The sequence below is a fragment of the Kryptolebias marmoratus genome, linkage group LG2 (assembly GCF_001649575.2).
Source record: "Kryptolebias marmoratus isolate JLee-2015 linkage group LG2, ASM164957v2, whole genome shotgun sequence".
Lineage (NCBI taxonomy): Eukaryota > Metazoa > Chordata > Actinopteri > Cyprinodontiformes > Rivulidae > Kryptolebias > Kryptolebias marmoratus.
The window spans coordinates 4844228-4871368 of NC_051431.1; the positions used below are offsets into that span (position 1 = coordinate 4844228).

The 27141-nt window shown below is 37.6% G+C and overlaps 2 protein-coding genes across 3 annotated transcripts in view; one reads left to right on the forward strand and one right to left on the reverse strand.

Annotated features, from left to right (window-relative positions):
* fndc3a (fibronectin type III domain containing 3A) overlaps positions 1-11145 on the reverse strand; it is a 44799-nt gene extending 33654 nt beyond the window's left edge. Inside the window, exons 1-2 of one of the 2 annotated variants that reach the window (XM_017416442.3) lie at positions 10697-11145; positions 7249-7389 (exon numbers count right to left, since the gene is read on the reverse strand). In XM_017416442.3, coding sequence (XP_017271931.1) covers positions 7249-7359 — 111 coding nt within the window. In that variant the 5' untranslated portion in view covers positions 7360-7389; positions 10697-11145. Of the gene's footprint in view, positions 1-7248; positions 7393-10696 lie in introns of both variants that reach the window. The other variant, XM_017416440.3, reaches the window with a different exon arrangement.
* Positions 11146-13041: 1896 nt separating this feature from the next.
* rcbtb2 (regulator of chromosome condensation (RCC1) and BTB (POZ) domain containing protein 2) lies at positions 13042-25232 on the forward strand. The gene is made up of 12 exons (XM_017416257.3): positions 13042-13241; positions 14406-14540; positions 15724-15874; positions 16738-16904; positions 16987-17145; positions 17828-17935; positions 18018-18160; positions 18376-18566; positions 19305-19431; positions 23494-23633; positions 23714-23844; positions 23954-25232. Exons 2-12 carry the CDS (start codon positions 14415-14417, stop codon positions 24092-24094), a joined length of 1584 nt encoding a protein of 527 aa, XP_017271746.1. The 5' UTR covers positions 13042-13241; positions 14406-14414; the 3' UTR covers positions 24095-25232.
* The last annotated feature ends 1909 nt before the right edge of the window (positions 25233-27141 follow it).

Genomic DNA, 27141 nt, shown 5'->3' on the forward strand with positions numbered 1-27141 from the left:
AGCTTAAGTAAGTAAGAGGACATCAGGGAAATATAGAGTAAAATTAATTATAAAAGAGAAATGGTAACAAAAAAAAACTAGTTTACACAGTACACATATTCATAGTTTAAATATACCAATCATTGTATTAAAAACCTAATATGTACATTATACTAAGAAGTGGCACAATAGCCAATACTCACAAACATGATATTAAATGTTTATGTGAGAATGACCAAAAAAATTGTTAACTGCTTCCCTGACTTTAAAGATATGCTTGAGCTCAAATATCCATTGTTTTATTGTTAGAATAAGCCAATGAGTAGGATTTTGAAACATTGTACATACAATGTTTTAGCAGCCGAAGGTGGGGGCCTTGGCGCTCTGACCCTAGCTTACCAAAGCTGGCTCTTGGGACATGGAATGTCACCTCTCTGGTGGGAAAGGAGCCTGAACTTATGTAGTGGAGGAGTTAAAGTATGTTTTGTTCACGAGTGAGGGAAAAATAGAGCATGAGATTGACATGCCTTTCGTTGCGACTTCTGCAATATTGTGTACTCTGTACCGGCCCGTTGTGGTGAAGAGCAAGCTGAAGTGCAAGACAAAGCTCTCTCTTTATTGGTCGGTCTACGATCCTACTACTTTGGGTAGTGACCGAAAGAGTGAGATTCCAGATACAGGCAGTTAAACTGAGTTTTCTCTGCAGGGTAGCTGGGCTCTCCCTTAGAGATAGGGTGAGAAGTTTGGTTATCTGGGAGGGACTGGGAGGAGAGTCACTGCTCCTCCACAACGAGAGGAGCCAGTTGAGGTGGTTTGGGTATCTAATAAGGATGAAAAGCTTATATTGTTTCACCTCTACACTAGTTCAAAACCTTTTAACACCCACTAACAACTGACTTTTCAGTGCAACAGCAAAGTGTTTTATTAGCTTATAGTTGAAATGGATTTGCATTTTTTATGGATATTTCTAAGCAGGAGCTCCAACTGGAAATTGAAATATAAAATCCCAGTGCATGCATCTTTTTCCTAACAATACTCCAATCAGGGCGGATATTTGAGTACAACTAACTTTTTCTTCGTTTACCTAATATTTATTGATTTTATGAACTCCCAAGTGAAATGCAGCGTATTTGCTTGTTAAGCTGTGTAAATTCCCTCATCATTATTTTATGTTGAAATATATTGGTTTTTACTCATTTAAAAAAATCCCCAGAACATTTGACTCATGTTATGAAGAAGATACTCTACTTTGCAAATTTGAAAGGCATTACCTATGATGTACTCTGTACACACATTCACACACTTTAATATGCAGAACAGAAAAAAAGGAGATTAATATCTTCTTAGATAAGGCAAGTTCCTCTTCTGATAACACCACTTGGCAAACACAAATTAAGCTTGCACACCCCCTCAAGTTCATACGGAAAAACTGAACTTTCACTTCATGCAAAACAAATTCAAGTACACCTAAGCACCAGTTTTAAATTTTAAATGAACTCAGTGTTTTGCTCCAATTAGAGACCAACTATATGATGACTGTAGTGTGTAGTGGTCTCCTCGCATTCACAAGATCATATAAAAAAGAAAATCAGGTACACCATACAGAACATCATCTCCAAACATTATGTGCTACATCACGTTTCTTCCACTGCAAAGATTTGCATTCAGGTTTAAGTTCTATGCAAAGATGGTAAGGATCAGTTAGTGCACACGGTCATCCAGGTGGCCACTGGTGTGTTTTATTACCCAAGAGGATGGGCCTGCTCTCTGCTCATGACGGTCAGCTCTGACGTTTCTTTGCCACTGGTGACTCAGAGTTCGGGTTTCTCACTATTTGTTCCTCCTAATTGTTTACTGTGCGTTGATGCAAAATAGCAGCTGGGTGGACAGGAAACAAGAGCCAAATGACACAGGGAAAATCCTGCCAGGGTCAGAACTGGCCAGGAACTAACGCAATCTCTCTGCAGCTGATGCCATACACTTGCGTGTGCAATGATGATGATGATTCAAAGCAACATGATGATCCTTAACCTCCCAGGATTCTGTGGAAATATTGCATAAAAGCAAACAAGGGAGAAATACAGGGAGAAAAATCTAAAAGGGAACCAAACAGTTTTTAAATGTTAAGTGAAAAATGAAACATTAATTAGGGCAATCACAAACCGATACTAAAGCACAGTGTCAAACATTTAAGTTTAACTAAAATCTTAGTGGATACTAACTGTAAAGTACTTTCTACTATGTAAATAAGTTTTATGTTTCTAAATGAGCCTTCAGCATTTTGCTAATAACTCATCAGTCACCAACCATCACTGTTTCATGGTAACTTTCTGCTTTGGATTTACATAAACATAAATATATGAAATACCCTATGAATATAGCAACCATTACTGTTATTCAATTCTAATTGAATGTTACTGTATTTTCTAATGACCACTGCAAATAAAGCTAAACTTTTTAAAAAATGTTAATCAACTCAGAATTAGGCCCATAACAACATTACCAACCCATCTTAAGATAAAAAGCATGGACGAAATGCCATTGTTTCCGCTGCCCTCGATACCCATGTTATGTTTATTTGGAAGTTTGCTTACACAAATATTTCAACAACATGATCCCAGAACAAGCAGTAATGGTTTCACCACAATTATAAGGTTTGGGTGTAGTGTCTTAATGTTTTCTACATCAGCTCAGCTAATATAGTTTGTTTTACTGGCTTGAGAAAGGTGCCCTAAACACTGCTGAGTCACAAACTGTCCGCCTTCTCATGGTTGCTGACAAATAGTGGGCTCACCCCCGTCTTCACAGATGATTCAGTGGTCTACCAGGAGACAAGAAGAGTGGGTTGCATATTTGTCACAACATCTCAAGCCCTTTGGTAACTTGTGAAGGAAACATGTCCAAGGCCCTCTCTTGTCTGTCTGGCTATAACATACAAGGCCAGAACTAAAGACAGACGAATTTAGAAGTCAGGTCTCACTATCCCACGGTTACATTTTCCCACTCAAAACACGTAGTGACCAGCAGATCACATTCATGACTGTGTTTCCTTGTCCAGGTTGTTCAGTCACGATATGCTGCAGAGTGCTTTTACTCACAAATGGAAAAGCAGTGCATTTTAGTCTTAAATGTCACCTCACCTTGTGTTGAAATGTGTAAAGGTGACTTAGGTATGTTTGAATATAAACTTGTATAAAGATAAAAAATAAAAAAAAAATAAAAAAAATACCCACTTCAACATTACTGTTCTTATAAGCTCTCTCAAATGTGCTAACTCAAAATAACTTGTAATTGCATATATTTCACATATAAAGAATTCATAATTTTGAAACAACTGGATAACTCTTTGGATTGGTGTCTAACGCAAACTATATCAAAAAGTGATACCAATCTGTTACAGTCTGTCAAGTAATAAACAAAGACCAAAAATTCATCAGAATAAAGTAACATAAAAACACAAGCACAAACATGAATAAAAAACACTGAATAGAAAGTCTAACAAATTTGAGTAATGAAGAAAATGAGAGAAAATATACATATCCATCAGCACAGCCAGCAGCTAAGTGCATAAGCCATTAGCTAGGCTTAAACATTGACAGAAACAAACCGTTTCATCTGTTACCAATTTAGCAACAAACCAAACGGTAAGAGCAGGAAAAACCAAAGGGGGGAGGGAAGCATAAGTGGAAGGAAGAAGTGATTCATGCTGTAGCCAAAGTCATCTCTTAAAAGGAATCATCTCAGGTAATGACCCTGAGACAACAGCTTCCTTTCTGACTCAAAATAATTGGTTCAGTAGAGCATAATACCAAACCAGGACTTGGATTATGAAAAAAAAAGAACAAAGAAAAAAGTGTTCTTCCTGTTTCTTTAACTAAAGGTCAGATACAGGGGGGTCAGCCATCGCTGTGAATCCACTTCACTGTCACCACAGTCCTGCATCATTCTGTCAGGGCTCAGACCCCTCACGTATTCCCTGCTCCTCACTCCATAGCTGTCTTGATACTTACACCCCTTTTAAGACACACATTGCACATATTTAGCAAACAAAGGTTCTATGCAATTCAGAGCAACAAAAAGGCTTGAAAATCCCAAAATAAAACAAAATGTTTTTTTTTTTTTTAATCCTATTGTCAATTGCACAGCTGCTTGGGGTCTAGACTCTGACGCCATAAAAATCAGTCACATCTGATCTCCTTTGCCATGTGTTCTCCACAAGATACTAAAAACTCTAATCAGAGAAAACAGTGTGTACTGCAGGTTTTGCACTCAACTCATGAACACAACTTCAATGTAAAGACAACAAAAAAATTAAATGAAATAGCAAAAACTATGAAAACTGTGCAGAAAGAAAACAATATTTACATGGTACTTGATGCAAGAATTAAAGTTAAAACTGAAAACCAAAGCTCAATCAATACAGATCTCAACACCTAGCTGTGACTCACACTACGCCCTTAAAACACAAACCCATAAAACAGGATGTTGTATACTTTATTATGCTGCCTTAAGTATTGATTTTCACGTCACCAGCAGGGAAAGCAAACCTGATGTAAACCTGCTGCTACCATTAACAAACTACCCACAACCCCTACTTTAAATAACATTCATTTTAAAAAGGAAACACACCCATATAACATTGTTAAAAATTGAGGATTGAAAAATATACAAAAAAATGTTGCTGTTTTTTTTTCTGAAATGTTTTATTATTACCTAAACTAATAAAAAATGTCTGTAGTTAAAAACACAAAATTGCAGTACCAAACCCCTCCTTAATAGTCTGAATTTTAACAATTTTCTTTGCAGCTGAATTTTGAAAACATTTGGAGATGTTGGATGAATAAATACTACACTAAAAAACCTTAAGTAGAGTCTATGGTACCCAGGCTGATGCTTTTGGACCAAATGAATATAAAGGACTCTCTAAGGGTTATAAGGATAGTTGGGTCCACTACAAAACAGTTAAAATAACCTAGAAGTCTGCTTTCTCACCACCAGGGGAGTGCTGATTGCATAACACAAAAGTCAGCACGACCACGTCCCTTATACATGTAACATCCACCACTACCAACAAATTGGAGCTGTGTTATGGGTCTTTGGCTTCATTTTTCAAAGTGGAGTTCGAAAGAGTTCTACAAACATTCAGAAGAAGGAAATACAGGAATCATATAACAGCCTGGTTTGTTCTGCACATGTTCAAAGAAGAGCACACCACGGCAAACAATAGGTGCAGGTAAGTAGCTTCTACTCTACTAATACAAATGAAGTTTTAATGCTGGAGGTGCTGGAAGAGCATTTAACCTGCTCAGACAATCGATACACACTTATGTATGAACCAATCACATCCCCTTACATCAATCAGGAATCCATACCGAGCTAAAGAACTGCCTGCTCTGAAGCAGGAGCTAAAATTGACCCAATAAACACAGACGCAGTTTGACCAGTGGGAAAATGAAAAATAAATAAATAATTGATGAACTAATGGTTAGAAGGACTGAACAGGTCCCAGGCGATCTAAAAGCACTTAATAGCACCAGCAAATCAAGCTCAGACTGGAACCTATACCAAACTATCAAACATAATTTATTTCTGAAATACATTTTTTTCATCTGCATTTTGATCATGAATAGTTCATAATCACCCCATCTTTGAGGCTCAATCCCTTTGTGAATAATGTGTTAAACTAAGCCGGGTTATTAAAAATAACTAATTAAGAAAAGCTAAATAATGTACTGCAACCATATATATATATATATATATATATATATATATATATATATATATATATATATAAACAAAAATAAGCTCATGTATTATGAGTTAAAATAATTTATTTACAAAATAGAGTTTTGATTTTTTTATTCACCTATTCATGCATTTTACCCCAACTAGATGAAACTAATAGTTATTTATAAGATGTAGGCTGAACAGCTATTGACTTATTTTATTCAACAACAGAACTTTTTACTTGGCTCTGATATTTCGGAGAATGGTACGCCAACACAGGGAAAAGGAAAAAAAAACTAATATTCCTATTTCTGCCATTACGAACATGCAGAGATTCAAATTGGTCTGAACAGCAGAGTGATAATGATGTAAGTCAGCAAGCAACAACAGCACGTTATTCCTTTAACTCTTATAAAACAGTTTAAAAAGCCACAAGGGGCATGTCGAGGCAATCAGGAAACCTTTGGGAGAGGTGGGAAGGTAACTGAATTCACTGAGCATGCCACCCTCACAACTGAACAAAACGTGCAAAATTTGATCTCTACGTGAACAAAGACTAATCCAGGTGAGGGTTTTTTTCACTGTGGAAAACGACTGAGATGGGAGGAAAGGCAAGTTTATGTGATGGCAGTAATATTGTCAAGTCTTATCAGGGCTAGGCAACATGAGACTGAAGAAACGGTAGAAAGATATCGCTGTGGGTTCAATGCTATCCCTGGGGAGTCAGGGAAACTAACGCAAATCAAACTGGTCACAATCAGAATGACACAGAAATCACCCAGGCTTGTCAGGATCACTTAGCTTCACTCTGATACGAACAAGGCATGATGGGAGGTAGCAACCCATATCCTGTGCAAAAATGGCAAACCTTATCAAAACCGAGAAGTTTCTCACTGGTGTGCAGCTGTTACCTACAAAATATATTCAATAAGCAACAGAGAGGATAGCAAATCCATTTAGATTGTTTTAGTACTTAGCTGAGTACAAACTATGTATGCACAATTTGATTTAGCAACTGAAACAACTCTTAAAAAATGAAAAGTTTTACAAAAGGCTGCCATAAATGAATTGGGAAAAATAAAACTTGTAACACTAACACTGAATCCATTTACAGAAACCCAAAAGGAATTATTCACTGGTATAAGTGTGACCTTTGGAAGTTGGATTGTATCACTACCCAATAAGGTGAAGGGATAAAATAAATCCAGTCAACGTAATTAACAGATAGATATTGTATCATATCAGATTCACTGCTTCTGATATGTTGATCAAGCTACAGACTTTGTCTCTTACAATACCACTAGAGCAGGGATATCTAATAAAACAAAAGCATAAATCATGCTATTAAATTTTCCATGCAGTCAGCCTAATTATAAAAAGTCAAATAAATAATTTTCAAGAAAACTGGACATAAAAAGTAATAAATAGTATTATTTAAAAATTCCCCAAACAAAAATACAAAATATTAGGATTTCAGTCATTGGACAGCAAAACGAACACAGCAAGAGTGAATAAAAGAAGAAGGAATTAGTCCGTGTGTACCTGCTGGGGGCCCTCCCCATTGACCATGGCTGAGGGTGGTGGTGAGGCCAGGATTGGGAGTTCAGGGCTGAGAATCTGGCCAGACTCCAGAGGTGGCGTGCGATCTGCCATGTCTCCCTCATTCACACCACTGAAGAGGTACTGCTGCAACGAAGACACAATGATCAATGAAAGGGTATACAGTATGCATCACAAAGGTGTGTGACGTCATTGTCTTGGCAGTTATTTAGCCTGTGCTGATAAGGACATTTATCCAGAATGCCTTGAGGATGCGGCTTTTGTCAGACCATTAGTATATTATTCTTACTGCGTCACTACGGTTATTGACAAAAGTAAATGGTGAATAAAAAAAGCTACACATATATTACTAAACAATTACTTATTGTGAATTCTAACCCTTTTTGTTTGTTTGTTCTGAAGGCTTTGAGAACGATAAGAGAAAATGTTTGAAATAGTTTGACACAACTTTGCACCACATAATCTGATCTGTTCCATGAGGTCACCGAAAATGCATTTGGCAAAGAGAATGACTAAAAGCTTGAGCCAAGCAATTCTTTTTCTCACATTCACACAAGTGTTATCTTCTGTCAAGAAACACTAAATTCGTACCTTCTAATACATGTGCTGTTGGTCAAAGTGTAAATTCTGGCTATAATAATAAAATTGGCAGGATTATAAAAAGCTCTGATTCTGCCATGTGGACAGCTAGCTTGCTTGTTGCTCGTTCTGAGAGCCTTACAATCTCTGGACTTTTTGTAGCTTAGAATAAACACATTTTCAACATATTTACAGCTCTGATGTATTTGTACGTTTTGATAAATAGACATTTTGTTCAGTTCTAAAGGTTTCCCATGTATAAACCAAAAGACGATAATAAAAATAAGCAGCTTCTCATCCAGTCTGGGATTCTGGCTGAAAGCAAAGATGATGGTGTCACTCATAACGTGTAGCTTTAGTTTATGTCACACCTTCCTACACTCATCTTTGAGTACAATTAACAGTTTGTGTGACTTCAACTACATGGGCTATATTCATCACGAAAAGAGCTCAAGATAAATGTACTATTTCTGAAAAAATGCTGTTTGTGGTGAAAAGAAATATATCAGAATGACAAAAACCTGAACATCAACTTGTTTACATTTACTCTTGAATAAATCCGTTAAACTAATTTAATTTATATAAGGCTATCCATCACAAGACAGAATTTTATTTTATATAATACCTTATAAGTTAAGTGCAAACTGCGAACTGCAATGGACCCAGAAAGACTGATTGAAGCCATCTATTAGAGCTGAAACACCTTACAAATGAACTTAATAAAATGTATTTTTTATAGAATTCTGTTCATTTGTTGTTAGGTGATAAAATCCTACTTAAAGGATTAGCCACAATAAATCTACCAAAAAGTGGTAACTTTTATTGCAGATATTTAGTCTTACAAAAAGCTCTTATTTCAGTCATTTTATTTCCCCACTGACACACAAACACACAAGAAAGCTGTGACTAAAAGTCATTTCTCATTTTCATTTATCAATTCACCAACCACCTGATGATCCAATTTCTGCAATGAAAATAAACCTCTTGTTACAAAAAGAGTAAAAACCAAGGACATGTATTCTGAAGCACATTTTCCAGGTGAATAATGGTTTCAACCCAGGTTTGTATAAAGTCCATAGCTTTATTGTAAGTTAACAGCACCCATTAAGTATAGATAAATCAGAAATAAAAGACATATGGCATATGGAAAACTGTTCAATGCCCCTGCCTCTCAGAGCAGACTGAAGTACTTAGTGCTGTCCAATGTCTTCTCACACCCCTTACATGGCAAACACAAGTGGCAGAGTCACAGTTTATGTACTAAATTCTAGTTAATTAAAACACAAAACAATAAATAAGTCTGCATATCTGACAAAGATTTTATAAAGTTAAATAAACAAAGAAGTGTAACATGTGTCCTTGAACCTAATTACTCTGTAGCGCATGCGTCTCTAAAGCTCTGTGATCTGGCTTATCTGTTAGCTTTGGCCCCTCCTCTCCTTATCCTTAAATAACAAAGTCAGTTTACAGTCTGATGGTCAATGAACTAGATTTGAGGAAACCATCGCTATCGTGCAGGACGGATATGAAACTAACCTATTAACAAAAGCAGATGACTTGCAGACTCCCCGTGTTTGCCCTAAGACCACCAAAACAGTCACTGTAACCATTTGGGAGTAATCTACTGAAACAATGTACAAGTTTAAATTGGTTTGCAAAGACCACCCTCACAGCAGCTACCCACAGGTCAGTAAAATGACGAGAAACAAAGGAAAATCCCAAAATTGAGCCATTTCTCCCCAGCCACCCACCTTTTATGCATTTGGTAACGTTAAAAACCCGTTCTAATCTCTCGTAGGAAAGAGCACCTATGTTCCAGGTTTATTTTTTGCAGATGTAAAGTCATTAAAATGGTAGGAGTGTGAAATTCTGGAATGTTTTGTATATTCCACTTATTAAATACTTCCATGAGTAACAGGTTGGTTGTGTTAACAAATGATGTAAGCACATTTGTTTTTATATTTTTTTGCTCCTGTGCCCTTACTGAAAGCAAAGATGTGCCTGTAAATGTTTAAAGCTTAAATTGCCACCACCCTCCATATAAAAAAAATAAAAAATAAAAAGCTGGTGGAAAAACACCAGCTGACTCAAATGTCACAATCCTGTTGTGTGGCTGCAATACACTAAGTGCAGCCTTTCCTGTTGCAGCAGCACTCAATAAACTCGACTTTCTAGACCTAAAAATGTAGTGACATCTGTTGTTGCCTTGACTTATGCATCCTATTTGTTTGTGGCTAAAAGAGCAACCCAGAAGAACACAGCAGCTGGTTCTCGGTTACGGTTTCAGGTTCACTTGCACCACTTCAATCATAATGCTTCAGCCTTTTTAAGCTTAATAACCACTGCTATGAATTTGACCCCGGCCAAAGGACCAGGTCTACTGAGGAATACAATTAAATAAACCTATAATTTATTCAAGTTAAGCTCAACATTTATTGTACAGATTCAGCTGCAACAACTGGAGAAATTGTTTTTTCTTTAGGCTAACAGCTGGCCAAATTGAGTCAGCCTTAATGTTGAGCTGGCCGCTGACTTTGCTATGATTATACAGACAATATAGTTTCCTCCACACGCGTTTCTTACAAAATAATACCACTAAAGTCCATATCTAGAGGTAGAACCTCATGTTGGCTTAATCACGTTAGCTTCCTTGCAGCTAAATGAACTGTTTACTCTGGCTACAGGTGTCTACACAGCGTTATGTCACAGCAGCAGCTCTATTATCTAACTCTGATAAAACCTTTCAGTCAGCAAACTGCCATGTATTAACTTTAAAAGCAATTAGTTTCCCCGAAGAGGCAGAGTTAATACATTATTGACTGTGAAGAATGGTTCAGCTAGTCTTACTTACTCAGTCTGTTGGCACAGCAGCAGCAGTCTTGACTGACACGCCGATGCACACACTGATGGTTCCTACGCAGCTCTTCCTGCAATCTTTAATGTCAGCAAGCTACGAAGGCCAGCTACCTTTCTGCAACACCTGAGACTGATATCTCGCTAGCTACCTGGATAAACACAAGAAAAGGCAAAATGTGGCATGCTAGCATTAGCTTCCTAATGCTACCGAACAACTACTAGTTAGCGAGAGAGGATGGTGTGCTTTTCTCGCAGTAAAAACGGCGATGTCTCGTATAAACTACACCATAAAACAGGTCAGGGTAACTAGCTAACAACAGCGAAGACACCCGTACCGACAAATCTGCCCTAGCTGCTAGTTTTATCGAGATAACTTTCCATCCAACCCTCGAATAATAAAAGGCAGGAATTTCGCCATCGCTTACAGTGCTTTGTGCGCATGCGTATACGAGACACTCACGACAAATTCCAAGATAGCGAAATTTATATATATGTGTGTGTGTGTTTATAAATTTCTCAGTGTTTAATTCTGTTCGTGTTGTGCGCATGGTTAGTTTGTGACGAAATTGTTTTGTTTTCCGACATCTGAGCGACTTCAAGGAAGACCTGAAAAGATTGACGTGTCTTTGACGAGTTCGTCCAAGTCAGAGCTGCAGATGTGAGTCCAGTGAAATGAAAGAGAAAGACTGCAAAAAATAAGCGCAGATACCAGGTGCCAGGAGATAAAACCAAGGCGTAAGCTGTTTTGATTTCACGGTGCGTCAAGTTGCACGTGAAATGTACATTAAAGTCAATTTATTTATCTTCAAACAAGGCTGCACAACAGTGGTGCACAACAAAAATGGCAGTGCAAAGAATTAAAAAAGACAATAATGCAAAAAATGTCAAAAGATAGAAAGCAATATAAACAAAGTAGTAAAATCATCCACTAATAACACTATAAAAGTACGGATAACAAATGTTCTTCATGGGAAATACGTGTATTTACCAGAATCAAGATGAAAAAAATGTAAAAATGCTTTTTATTGAAGGTACTCATTGTCAGAGAAAAACTCAAAGTAAGAAACAAAATCCACACGTTTTTTTTCTTATATCAATGGTTAACGTGTTTGTAAATTAAAAATGAATAGGCAACGTTTGTGAAAGGGCTGCCAATTGCCCTGTGTGTTTGTTTACCTGCGGAAACTACCAAAGTGACTGAAAATACGCCAACAATGGTGACCCCCATGGAAGAGCTGTTTGGGATCAAAAAAGTCTGACAGATTTGATGTATAGATATGTATTTAAGCTCAGATTTGTTGAGTATGAATGCAGATAAAAGTGTTTTGTTTACATTGAGTGCATACCTGCATTTCAGAATTGCTTGTCAGTATATCTGGAAAACTATCTATTTTTTCAATAAACAAATGTTTGCAAACACTATTGAAAGTTGTAATGTTAGACATCTGTCAAAACTGCAAAAACAAACAAACAAAAAAAAAAGACAACAACAATCGATTGTATTTTTTGTTTATAATCACATCAGATATTTGTGCCATGTAGAGGTCTTAAATACCCTGGGACAAATATGTGCAAGGTCTCACGCACTGATATGTACCTACTTTATATTATCCAGGGCTCCACCTGCTGGATTTCATAAAGGAAGGCCTTTCTGCTGCAATAATCAGTGAAAATAGGAGAAAACAAAAAGCTGTCATTCACAAAACTGAGAGAAAAAAAATAGGGTAAACTACCTGCTTTTCACTTCTCAAGGTGAGCTAATGCTGTTTGGTACGTGTCTTTTTCAGCTTTATATACTTTTGTTTGTTTTGTTGTTTACACTTTTTTGCAGACTTTCAAGGACTGCAAATCCAAAAAAAGAAACTGCATTGAACAGTCTGTCTCAAGTGTTCGACTTTGCTTTTACATTAGTATAAGTGGGCATAATACATTATTTTGCAGTGAGAATCAAATGAAGCAATGAATGATTAGTATAGCAAAAGAAAATACAGATATATCTACACATGAAAATAGCTTTTAACTCAGAATATGAATATCATAAATATCTCCTATAAAACCAAAAAGCCTAAAGTAATGTTGCAAACAGAATTAGAAATGGAAACTACTATACTTTAATAGTTTGTGCTTTAGGCCTATTGACTGAGCTTTATCATTAGAAATAACTCAGTTAAGTGTATTAAATAAGAAGCAAATAATATTATATATAATTTTGAACAATTTCTACAGTGTGTAGATTTCAGTTGCGTTCGTGGGCTCATGGTTTGCTCACACAAATAGTGCCAGAAACGGTAAAAGCTGTAATCTCCGACTGTCAGTAAACGCACCACCAGTTCTACAGGAAGTAAGCCGTTGGAGTGCTTTCTGTTTCCAGGCGGTGATGTAGCGATCAAAGATAGCTAAAAACAAGGTCCCACCGCTGCCATTAGACCCGTGCCACGCTGCTAATACGATTATGATTCCTTTAAAATTTTGTAAGCATCACATTTGTTAAGGTAACGACGTCGCGGAGGACAGCTAAAGCTAAAAATAAAACAGTTAAGGTAAGGTCAACTGTTGGAAAACATCTCAGCAGCAACAAGACTCCTTAGGCTAACTAAGTTAGCTCAGTGAGCTTTTAGGTGAAAACTTTTATGTCGCTAGGTTGTGTTTTCAGTTTGTATTTTCTTTGGCATTATAAAGTGTTCGGACATGTCATGGAAGCGGTGTGTGCGTGTTTGTGGTTGGAGAGGGCTGAGTTCATGCTAAGTGCAAACTTTATCATTAATCATAAGGCAGCAGCTGTTCTGTTGCCAAATGCACAAAACATAGAAGCATCTTTTGAAAGTTTTAAGGGAACTAAGTCGTGTTTTACATGCATTTTAACCAGTGTAACGCGAGCAGCAGCCTTGAACAAATAGCAAAACAGACTCAGACTGTATAAAAACAAAGAGCTTAAAGCTTAAAGGTATTCATTGCAAAGTCATGAAGCCTGGTCAGAGGAAAACTCACCAAGTAAGAAACAAACTCCTCACAGTTTTGTTTTCCTCATGTCAGTGGTTGATGCTTACTTAAATTAAAAATTTGAAAGCATTAACCACTACCAACTAACGTGTGTGTTTGTTTACCTACCTAAACAGCCTATTAGGTCAATAGGGACATTTATAGAAGAGCTGTTTGGGACTGAAAAGTCCAACAGTTTTGATGTATTTGTTTGTATGTTCACTCAGATTCCTTGTGTTTACATTGAATGTGTACCCACATTTCAGAATTGCATAACAATATATCTGGAAAACTCTGAGAGTAAATGCACTATTTATTTAAATTTTTCATGCTTGATGTCATACTTTGCAACGAGTACCTTTAACCCAGTGAGTCTGATTTTAAAGTGCCTACAAGGCTGGAAGCAACACTCTGATGCCATTAAACACTTTTAGGAATGCTTAATTATTTTCCCTGTTCAATTTTTTATGCATTTGAACTCAGACCAAACTATAATTTTAGTGTTCAGTTAATGGCCTGTTTTAGCACACTTTTGTTAGCACAGTTTTGTAACATCTATAAAAAATAAACATTTATATATCATTAATGAATTGGTCCTTGAATGGTTTTAACTTGACTGCATCCCAGTGCTTCCTGTAACTTTGCATTTTTTGCTTTCTCCTTTGAAATTGAGTGTTCTTTCTGAGTTGTATTGTGATCGGTTCTGTTTTGTTTACTCTTCACAGCTGAGTAGCATGCTGGACGTGGGGAAGTGGCCAGTGTTTGCACTCCTTCCTCCTGAGGAGCTACGGCTTATCCGGCAAGCTTGTGTCTTTGGCAGCGCTGCAAATGAAGCTCTTTATGTCACAGTTAATGATGAGGTAACATTTAGGCGTCAAGCAAGGGCGCCTTAATCCTTTCGTTTGGAATTGAGCAGCGCTGGTAGACTTGGCTGACCTAATCTACTTTCATAGTATTGATTTGATCATTTTCTGTTTAGAAGTGGATGAAAAACGCTTCAGGCTTCTCAGTCTCTGGTGGACATAACAGGCAGTTCTTGACGGCGAGATAAGCAGATAGAATGAGACTATCTTTAGCCATATTGGCCTAATACCCCGCGTGTTCTATAATTATCCTGTGGACAAGTAGCGTGCATGCCTCATCTGTGCATCCATGCACATTTGTTTGTCCCTGTGGCCCAAACAGATGATGTTTTGGAGGAGTCAGTTGGAATGTGAAAAATGCATATTTGTGGGATCTGTTTAAAGTTATGGTAGAATCCCATTGGCCAGCTTGCAAAGTTGTTCAGTTAGTAGATTTTTCTTTGAATAGAAATCCATTTTTGGGAACCCGTCTTCTCAGAAACAATAATAATCTAATCAGAGGTGTATTATTGTTTGACCATGTTGAAATAACAAAAAAAAACGTTAAAATCTCTTTAGCTGCCCATACTTGTTATAAATATTTATATTTCTTTGTCATATTTTAGATGATTTTTTTTAATGATTTCTTGAAAAAAAATGTTGTTCACTCTTACAAATTGTTAAACATGAAAAGCAAAGAAAAACACAGGTTAATGACAGCAATAATAACATGTAGACTCTACATGTTATTATTGCTGTCATTACCCGGGTGTTGAGCAGAGAGAGGAAATGTGGTCAGTTTGTCCTCCAGCAGTCTGAGCCTATAGCAGCAGAACTAAAGGATAGTTCAGGAAACCCAAAGCAGCCCGAACTATAGGATTTATGAATGGAACAGGTCAAATTTAAAAAACAGGATGCATGAAGGCTCATTAAAGATTTTCATAGCTTTCATTTTATGGACATTTTAACATATTGTTTTTACGCTAAAAATTCAATGTTTTTTTTTTTTTTTTACAAATGTTGCAATTGCTATACAGGAATGAAAATGATGAGAGGGTCAGGTGAACTTTCATTAAAAATAAACACTTATTAGAACTGTGGTGAACTCCCAGCAAAATATCTCACCAAGTTTTATAGTGGTGTCCATAAGCACTAATGCTTTACGTCTGTGTACTTCAGCTCTGATATTTGGTGTTTGCAGGTCTTTGCTTTAGGCACCAACTGTAGCGGCTGTCTGGGACTCGGAGACCTTCAAAGCACCATTGAGCCACGCAGGATTGATGTGTTGTGTGGAAAGAAGATTGTGTCCCTAAGCTACGGAACAGGACCTCATGTGGTTATCGCCACAGCAGGTAATCAGTTCAGAATATAAAAGTTCAGCAAATCTTTTTTTGACCTCCAGGTGAAGTTTTTACAGGAGGCAGAGGAGTGGAACCCTGTACGAACAGGACAGCACATTTGATTTTGTCATCTCTGCTCTGATATTGTATCTAAAAGCCTTTTAGATTCATGTATGATACTGAGGCTTAAATATCTAAAAGAGTTGTGAATTAGGAAACCAAAGAAAGAAGTCAGTGATCAAATTTATGTGCTGTGTTTGTTGTTAGAGAAATAATATTCCTGTTCCTTCATTATAGACAGAGAAAAATACTTTTTTGTTTTTTTATTTAACCAAACTTTAGATTTAAGTTATAGCAAATTTTCTCCAGCAGCTGCTGATATACATTGTGCTTCTACTGATTATTAGTGGCAGTAATAATAAAAACCTCAGAATTTTTTCAGAATGTTTTAGTTTTGTTTTGGTTTTGATGCTATGAATGTAACAGTTTTCCACATCTTTGGTCATATTCTGTTTTTGCTGAAATTTAGGGATGATTATTTTTGACTGGCTCAACATCATTTAGTTATTCTTCCTTTACATTTTGAGGATTTTGTCTCCTAATGAAACTAATTTAAATACAAACGGGTCAGATGTTGTTTTTCACATGCCTGACGCTTTTTTGTTGTTTTTCTAACTTAGGACAATTGTAGAAGTTCTCTTTGTTGCTCATTTCTTCTGACATCCAAATGGAACTTGACATTATTAATGCAACTTTTCAGTATTTGTGATACTTATTGATGTTGATAAATTAAATAGAGTTGACTGCTTTTTATCTGTTCACTGACTGATAATTACTGTAACAGCAGAAATAAAAGTGTCCTCATTGCTGTGTAGATGGTGAGGTTTATGCCTGGGGCCACAATGGCTACAGCCAGCTGGGAAATGGGACCACCAACCATGGTCTGACCCCTGCCCTGGTGTCAACCAACCTCCTGAACAAGAGAGTGACAGAAGTGGCCTGTGGCTCCCACCACACCATCGCCCTCACCAGTGATGGAGAGGTCGGTCACCCTTCTGGTGTGTTCTCACAGAAGTTGGTTTTATTTGCTTCATCTGTATGTGAACTTTTATCCCTGGGACCAGGTGTACGCGTGGGGTTACAACAACTCAGGCCAAGTAGGTTCTGGGTCGACGGCCAATCAGCCAACACCGCGCCGGGTCAGCAGCTGCCTGCAGAGCAAAGTGGTGATCAACATCGCCTGCGGCCAGCTCTGCTCCATGGCCGTTCTGGACAATGGAGAGGTATCGGATCACGCTGCTTTCAAGATGGTTAATTGTGGAAATGCTGAGTCAACGTTCACACTGTTGTTTATATGTGTTTTATTTTTCTTTACATTTTTAGCAATCTAACTACTTCTGCATACTTTGTGCTCTTTTAACCATTTGTATATCAAAACCTTCACTCATTCAGTGCTATGACTTCTTTTTTGTCAATTTATACTTTTTCAAATATTTACTTTTATTTACAAATACTTTGAGATCTCTTCAATTCCTCTAAAAATGTTCTTTTTGAAATCTGCTCCAGCATACCTGCTCTGTCTTCTTATGCTACTTTTACCTTTGAGCTCCCATTCTGCTACTTTTAGCTTTTAGCTAGTATTTTCCTACTTTTAGCTCTTAGCTACTGTTTTGCTACGTTTAACTTTTAAAATCTTTTAGCTGAAGTTTTTCTACCTATGCTAGCGTTTTGCTACTTTTAACTTTTAGCTAGTATTCTGCAATTTTTAGCTTTAACAACTCAGTTTCAGCTTTTTCAGCAAATTTCAACAAATTTCAGCAGTCATTCAGCACTCAGCGTTCACACTAAATTTTTGGAGAAAATCTATTTTCTTTAGTTTCAGTTAGCCTAACATAATATCTGACTCTTACACTCTAAATGAAATGTTTGTACAAGATTTTACAACGTTGGATTTGTCCTTTGTAGATCTACGGTTGGGGCTATAATTGTAACGGACAGCTGGGTTTGGGCAACAATGGAAATCAGCAGACCCCCTGCAGGATCGCTGCCCTCCAAGGTGTCAACATCGTCCAGGTAGGAATCCAACTTGCTCCAGCTGTTACAAAACTCTGCTTTTTTTCTGTTTACAGTCTCCTTTAAACATTCTGCATTACAGGTAGCATGTGGATATGCACACACATTGGCGCTTACAGATGAAGGACTTGTTTACGCCTGGGGAGCCAACTCCTATGGACAGTTGGGGACAGGCAATAAAAGTAATCAAGCTCTTCCCACCCTAATAAATACAGACAAGGAGAGGTTAGTACCTTACTTTCATCCTCAAGTAGCCCCTGATCAGTGAGGCTCATCAGGTTTAATATCACAGAATAATTATCTGCTGGTTGACTATAATGGATTGCTATTACTTGTAAAAATGTGCTTTGTCTGCTCAACTTTTACTAACAGTATTAATCGCATTTTCTCGGAAAGTCATTATTATTCTTGAAGGTTTGAGCCCTGATTTTTCTCCCCAGGATGGTGGAGGTGGCTGCATGTCACACCAGCCACACGTCAGCTGCCAAGACGCAGAGCGGCCAGGTTCTGATGTGGGGTCAGTGTCGAGGTCAGGCCGTGTCCAGCCCCCACCTCACCCACTTCAGCAGCACCGACGACGTGTTCGCCTGCTTCGCCACGCCAGCCGTCACCTGGCACCTCCTCTCAGTGGGTGAGATTACTGCAGAAACACAAACACCTGCAGCTCCTCATTACTGAAACATTTATGTTGAACACTCAAAAATATTTAGCTGCTACATTTATCTTTTGTTAATCGAAACGTCCCAAGGGTCAACATTTTTAGCAGTTAAGGGATTTTTTGTAGAATATTTGAAATTGTTGCCATTGTCATGTTTACCCTTTGACCTGGAGATAATGACGCTGTAGGCACATATCTCTGTGGCGAAGATGCAAATTCCGGTGAAGGGTCAAAGAAACAAACAGGAAACCCTGTTTCCTCTCTGTGTCAAACTGATGTTTATATGAACTCTGCTCAAACCAAGCAGCATTAACATGGCTCTTATTAGAGCTTCTGTTTTTTGTTTACATTCTGTTTACTGAAGCTCACAACATCCTTCAGTAAAATCTGTTAAAATACCAAACACAATCTCACGAGTTCATGTTTTCTTTTAGAACATATTCCACTGTTGTACCACAGAAACAAACGATGATTTAACACAATTACTTTTTTCCTACTAAATCCATCTAAATAACCTGTAAAGAATCTACTCTTAAATGTAATTAATCAAATCTATTTAAGGTAATGTCCTGGACAGACTGTGTGAGATTTTCTTATTATATAATTTAGCACTGATCCATTTAAAAAGATAAAGTTTTCAGGAAAACACCTAAAACCAAACCTACAAACATTAACTGTGTTGTTTGTTTTTTTTTTCGGTTCTGTTGCCAGATGGTGACGACTACATGACAGTTGCTCAGTCTTTGAAGAAAGAGTTTGATAGTCCGGAGATCTCTGACCTGAAGTTTCTGGTTGATGGGAAGTGCATTTATGTTCACAAAGCCCTGCTGAAGATCAGGTAAAGACAATTCACATTCCATTTATGTTGTGTGCATTACATTAGAAAGTGATCGATTCCTCACTTCCTGCAAAACTAACATTTAGTTTTTGCTTCCAAACATGTTTCTTTAGTCAGTGTCGAGGCTGTTGTCGAGCAAGAAGTACATTTATTTTGTAAATGTACCCAATATGTTATTTTGTAGTACTTTTTTTATTTATTTGTGTTTCTTCAAATAATGAAACAAAATTAGTGTTCATGTAGCTACACAGAACTGAAAGTGTCTCTGGGTTGTTGTTTTTGTTTGTTTGTTTGTATTTTGTACTGATTTTCCTTGTGTTGTCTCCATCCTGACTTTCTTTTTAGTCACATGATCTTGCTTCGTTCTTGATTGTGAGGAATGAAAACATTGATGCGTTAACATTTTATTATTTAAAAGCACAGAAGAACTAATAAATTAGATTATTTTGGATTATTCTGCTGCCATTATGACTACAGTATTTTATAAAAAAAAGAAATCACTGTATGCTCCTTTCCTATATTTAAACTTTTTAAGTAAGACAGAGTTTCCTGTTAGTCACAAGGAAGCGAAGAGTGGCCTATTGTTTCCCGTGCTTCTTTTTATAACCACACTTGAACAGCCAGTTTCTGCATTCCAGCCCTTTGCTCTTTACACTGTCAGGAGGAAGGAGCCAGACTGTCTGCACCATCAACATAGTGCACAGATTATGCAGTGCTACGAAACCTCTGCTTTGACAAGACCTCTCACAAATGACACTTTAAAGATGCTTTAGAAAATGAAGACTCGGTTGTTTGTTTCAGACAATAATGGCTGTGTCCAGAGCCAGCAGAGATAAGCAGGGAGGAGGACGATAAGACACAAAGTTCCTAAGATGCAAATATGGAAAAAGGTGGCATGCAGTTGCCTCTTAAAGTGTATGAAGGTGATAAATTAAATCTTAAGTTAGACAATATGGAAATATTGTCTAACATAATATATGGAAATGAAGATAAATAGATACTGTGTAGATCCTGTTTGGGAAATTGTTTTGTTACATTAACAATTAGCAATAAATGGAAATTAATGACAACCAGTAAGCTAGATCTGGGCAGCAAGGTTATTCTGTTTTAAATTATTTGTAAATTTATACAGAAATGTGTTGTAGCCCAGCTCAGAAAGAGTTATCGATGGCAGTATCTTAGCCAATCAGAGGGCTTGCTCAGAGCACATGATCAGCAGGGTGAGAAGCAAAAAGAACTAAAGAACCAGAGATCCCAAGTTTAGATGGGACACACTTAGTCAATTTTATTTATTTTATTTGTTCCATTTAACCTATTTGACATCCAGCACTTGGTTTAGACGTCTACAAAACTTTCACTTTTTGACCAAATGTAGTTTAATCTGAGCCCAGACATCCACAGACAGCTTATTTCTACATCTTTTCAGCCTTCCACTCGTCAGGTCTGCGTGGTGAGTCATAAGAAAGTAAATAAATACTGTAACATTAAGTGTTGGGCTACGTTTAATTGAGTTGGTCCGACGCTGAGCTGAGCTGAGTGGAGCGGTGATTAGCTGTAGTATCAGTCTCTGTTGTGAGGTAAGTGGGATCAGGAGTCAGCTGCTGAAATAAATGCTCCATGTTTGGACCAAATGTAGTTATACTCCAGTAAAAGTACAACAAACCCTGCTTTTGGGCCTTTTTTAGGCATTAATGTTTTACTTTAAAACAGTCATGCTAGTTATTTTTGATTAAACCTGCTTAGCATTTATCATCATTTTAAACTTTTTTTCAACAATATTTCATATTTATGTAGATAAATTCATAAATAAAATCACATCAAAACATGTTATATAAAAAAATAAAATGTAAGAACTTGTTTAACGTTTTAAAAAAATAAAACTGAAAGCATCGCAAATGTTATCTATTCATGACAGCAGAAATTTGAAAACAAAAACAGGACTAATCAAAAGCCCTCACACTTTCTGGCCTTTGGGCACATTTTGTTAGTGACCTCTGATATAAAGACAAATATCTACAATTTGTTTTGTTTTAAAAAACAAAATAAATAAAGATTGACAATCCAAATTTGAACTGACTCTAGGGAAGTTCAGGAGATGAACTGTTGCACATGTCTGTGTAGTTTAAAACCACAGAAGGAAAACACGGACCGTACCTTTAAAAAAGAACAGTATATTCTTCAGGACAAAGTGAAACGGATAGCCAGAATGATTTTCTGGAAACGTCTGTGTGATGCCGGAGCTGGAGGAGTGCTGGTGACCGAGCTCTCCGGTCCTCCTGTAGAGAATCACAGAGGAGATGTGACGGATTCTCTGTGATTGAGGTCAGTTTGTTCAGTGACGCAATCTACCTCCGTGACTCACATCTCATGGTTCTATCGCATTATTTTTCAGCTTTTGGAATTAGATTTTTTTTTTCCTGCTCTCCCAGCAGACCACAGTATTATACACAGATCTCTCCACCAAAGACTGGGAAAAGCTGCCATCTTACTGCAAACCCCGAAGAAGCTTCTTGTGAAAAATAGTCTCATTCCTGTCATTTGCATCAGAGATAGACTTTCACTCCACTCTTTTATTTAAAGTGCCTCCCTAAGTGCTTATAGTCGTGTAGAAAAGATAGAAATGAACCTTTTCAGTTCCCCACATCGATATGCGTAATCACAACCTGCTGCGTGTAACAGATGAATAATTATTAAGAAGAACCCTCGTTGTCTTATCTTTATTTTAGCCGTAGCATCAAAATAAAATCAGCTTTAATTTAAGGGTCTTCACCTCCAGATTGAAGGAAGGATGAACAGTTTTTCCTTTGGTGACCCTCGTTTTTCAGGGACTTAGCTGCTGGAGAAATCAGCAAACATGGTTCCCATGAGGTTACATGTCACCCGATCAGATGGAGATCAGGTGGTTGATTTCAGAATAAAGCTCTTCTTCACCATAAAAGTATCCCATTTGTTCTCACTGTGTGTTTTGCTGCTTTTGGTTAATTGTCAGCAGACAGTTTGTTGTGATACACTTCAGAAATAATTCAAGCTGTGTTTTAACGATCCTCTGATTCGGCCTTGCTGATTGGAGGTTCTATGAGTTCAAACCTTCCATCGTTTCTCTTGTGAAATCGTTATAGCTGACTATAGTCTTCCTTCTGCAGAGTGTTTTTCACTTGGCTGAATGTTATGCAGGGATTTTCCTGGATACTAAAACGGATCCTGCCACTGTCTGCCACATGTTTTCTATTGAATATGAGCAGAAATTGCCAAAAGTCAACTTTTTTTCATATTTAGCGATCTTTAGTGAACTTTTTTGCTGAAATTTTTACAAAATTGCAAATAATATGCCAGGGCATTAAATATTTGGACACTAAGATAAATTTATATCTGTGTACCGTAAAACATTAAACATCCTGAGTACTGCCCTGTATTTATTCTGCAGCTTTGAAATAAAATATGCAGATTATACACCGAAGTGTGTGGCCTGATTGGGAATAGTGACTTTGAGCAGTATGTCTCCTAACGTAGACATCATTCGTGGGATTCTGGTAAGAAAATATTGAAATTTTTTTGTTTTTTGAAAAACATAAAACACTGTAGAAACATAAAACTCGTGTGACTAACAGTCCGTTTTGACACTCACGGTTCAAGCATTTTTAAGATCCTATTTAAAGGTTTTGCACAGTGACTGTTTGTTTCAGGCTGTTATTTTTCTGTCTCCCCTCATTAACTTGGCAGTCAGGGAGTGAAATACGGGAACAGTTACCATGGTGACTTTCATGAGCCTCAGGCAGCAGCTTTAATCAATCAATCAATCTTTATTCCAGACACAATAATGGTCCATAGTAAAAGAACGAGAAAAGAACAGAAAAGAAATAAAAGAAAGTAAAAGAAAAAAAGGTTTTGTTCACTGAGTCACGAATAAGTGGTGACGCCAGTGACTCCTTTAACATTTCTTTGGATCGTGTATCTCTTTACTGTTTTTATAGAGCCTTGGATATCATTTCTGTTTGTAACGGATGAGCAAACACTTGTCATGTTTTAGGAATAGTCTGCTTTTTTTCCCCTTTTCATTTCCAGGTGTGAGCATTTCCGTACGTTGTTGAATGAAATGGATGAAGAAGCCATAGAAATCAGTCAGTTCTCCTACCTGGTGTACAGAGCCTTCCTGGAGTATCTCTACACAGACACCATTAACCTGCCACCAGAGGATGCTATTGGTGAGCATTAACACAAACTGAGTTTAAAACCTTCAACAAGTCTAAACTTACCCAGCTGCATGTGTTTGTCCCACGCACAGGGCTGCTCGACTTGGCGACATTCTACCGAGAGACGAGGCTGAAGAGGCTGTGCCAGGAGACGATCAAGAGGGGAATTTCTGAAGAGAACGCCATCACTCTGCTCTCGGCTGCCGTCAAGTATGAGGCGAAGGTAAGCTCGTCGCTCCTGAGACACGGTCAGACATCGTAGTGATGGTGGAGGGAGCCTGCACAGTAGCTAATCAGGTGTACTCCTCAGCACTCACCTCCTTCATTTATAGGACCTGGAGGAGTTCTGCTTCAAGTTTTGTGTCAACCATCTAACAGCTGTCACGCAGACCCAGGCCTTTGCAGACATGGATCATGACCTGCTCAAGAACTTCATTAGTAAAGCCAGCCGCTACGGGGCCTTCAAAAACTAGAGTGCCCCTGCAGTGACGGATTCAAGACGGCGCGGTTTAATCCCACCAAGGAGAGGCAACCAAAGTAAACACTCCTCAAAGGTTTGCTACGGGAAAAGTCAATCCTGAAGAGGCAGACGGTTTAGGGTTTCAGCTGCTAACTGATGCTGCTGGGTTACTGCACTAAACCTTGTCCAAACACAGTGAAGTGGGGCATAAATATTGGGTTGTGCTACTAATCCAGTCTTAAGCGGGCGGAGCAGAGACTAAACAGGACGACGTGCCACTGAGGTTCTGATGTTACTGAGGCTGCCTGCTGTGGTTCATCGAACCAGACACATGAATGCAGATGGCTTAAAATCCTGTGTTCTAATTTAAATATATATTAATATAAAAGAAGGGTTTTAGTACTTTTATCTCAGTCTCAGTGCACTTCATAACACAGATGCTCACTGTATATATAAACCTGTATAAAATGTCTGGTCATGTTAATTAATCAGCAATAAAAGCAGCTCCTCATGTTCTGCGTTTAACTTGTAACATGACCACCATGTCAGTCAGATAATATTGCTCAATTAAATATATCTGTATATATTGTATAGAAACATTTTATGCTGCTGGGTTTTTTTACATTAATTTAAAGCACTTAAAGATGGTGATTTAGCAGAGTGGCTCAGACTGTTTACAGAACTTTAAGCACACCGAGGTCCACAGTCAAGAGGCATCTTCTTCAGAAAATTGCCTTCTAGTTCTGTAAAAGAAATTGTTCCTAAACATCAATGTTTCTTCAGTAACTCTCCTTACTTTTATTTTGGATGTTTCATCGGTGATGTCACTCTATAGATACAGCTGGTTTTTCACACGTTTCCTTCTAAATTGGTTTGTTTACACACACATGTTATTGTTTTTATTTTTATGAACTAATAAGCAGCAAATGTTGGTTTGTTTTACAATGATTTCTGTATAGGTCTCCCCTAACGGCACCGTGTGGTGACAGAGCTGCATTTATTTCTTTATTAGACCGTTTAGAATGTTTTTGGAGAATTTTTATAATTCCTAAGAAATTTTGTTGTGTTTTTATTTTTTATGGAAAATGCTGTTAACTGATAATTGAATATGTTCTGCTGATACATTGAAATAAATAAGTTGATAATTTGGGGCTTTGCTGTAACTTTGTTTTACAAAAAGCCACCAACAGGGGGCAGTGTACCGTTTGCTTTCCCTTCAGGTGTGAAATTGAGTTTAGATTAAACTGTGATCAGTGTTTACCTGCTTCTTAGAGTTGCTTTAACTGGAACAATTTCTTTAAGTGTCTGTAAAAATATTCAGCACTCATAAAGATGCAGTTTTTTTAAATTATTTGAACATTTGCTGAAACTTTAAGATGCTTGTTGGAAAAATGCTTGCTTTGTTTTTGCTGGTGTGGTGTAACTTATAAAGTAAGAAGCAGCGATGATTTCAGTTCTCTCGTGACGTTGATGTAACGTTGCCAAGCAAGTGAGTTAAGCTGAAATGCAGCACATGCAGTTTCATTTCTTCCTGGAAGAGCAACTTCCTGTTTATTCGCATGTTTTCCTGCAGTTCTCTGTTAGTGGCTCATCATCCAGTCTGACCTTTGCATGTCTGGTTTTCTGAAGAAGTTTTCATCAGGCTGAGATTATTAAAGATTGTGTTGATTCTATTTATGTTTCTGCTGAAGGAAAATGTTAACACATCGTAGTGAACTCAAACAGCATTAAATTAACCAGAAAACACAAACTTCATGTTGCCTCAAAGGTTTCTCTTACATACAAGAAGTTATTCTTATAAATAACATAAAATTGAACACATAATAACACAAGTCTTATCCGATATCAGTAAAGTCGTTATGTACTGCAAATAAGGAAGTGCCCTCAACGGTCACACTGTCATGTAAATTATCCCACCAATAAAAGAGAGGACAAAAATAATTTTTCTCAGCAGAAAAAGATTTTAATCAGAGATTGTGGCAGAATTGTGCCAAAGCACAGTTAGGAGAAGCAAAGTGACTTAAAGTTAGTTGTTTTTAACGGACAAAACCCTTTAATATTTTTGTTCTTGTGGCTTAGTTATGTGACGTCTGTGATCAAATAAAGCCTCTGTGTTGCAGAGATAACTCTGCTTCATCTCATTTGCTCTCTCTCTCCCCTCTGAGCTGTTCTGGTTCCATGTGTGGTTTACCCTTCATATCTGTATGTCCTACTGACACGCTATCTCCTCTCTTCTGCATCTTATAACTGGGAAACAAGAGAACAAACTTCAGGGGACTTTCCTGCACAACTGCCATCATATTGACGTTGGAATGGAAGATGTGGGTTTTTTTTTAAATCCTAAGTTAAAATCTGTGGTTTCAGTCTGATCTCAGAGAATTTCGTCTTGACGTGGCGAGACATTCAAATGAGTAGAGAGGTTTAGAACAAATCTGCTGAGAAAAAGAAAAGGGAACCACAGCTGAGGTTCAAATTTTAATTCCACACACAGATATTTTTAGATGTTTGCATTCTGCAGTCATTATCGCCCGTGTCTGCGTGTTCATTTGTCTGTATATCTCAGGAACCACTGGCCGGATTTTCATGAAATTCTCAAAGTTTTTATTAGATGTACGTCTACAAATGGCCACCAAAGCTTAGAATTCTTACCAAAAACAAAAAAATGGCTATAACTCAGCTAATTTTACAGATAATGAGCTATTTTTAGTGTGGTAGTAGCTGAGACTAAGCCGAGTCTTGTGAGATCTTAAGTGAGAACGAACATAATATCTTTTTTTAAGCTCCGTCACTGCTCAGCACTTTAGCACTGTGGTGGTTTGAAGGTTTAAAAAGAGATATGAGGACTTGGCTGTGGCTTCATGAGACATTTTCCACGCTTGTCATGCAGCTGCAGAAGGGCAACGGTAAAATGTTTGTGGGTGGCAGTGTTCAGCTAATCGCTTGCTTTCATTGTCTCAGGGACCCACAGCGGCTGTTTTTAAAAAGTCAAAGTTCGCTTCTCACTTTCTGAGGAGGATGAACATAAAGATCAGATGGTTTGATTTCTCCTACAGCTCATGC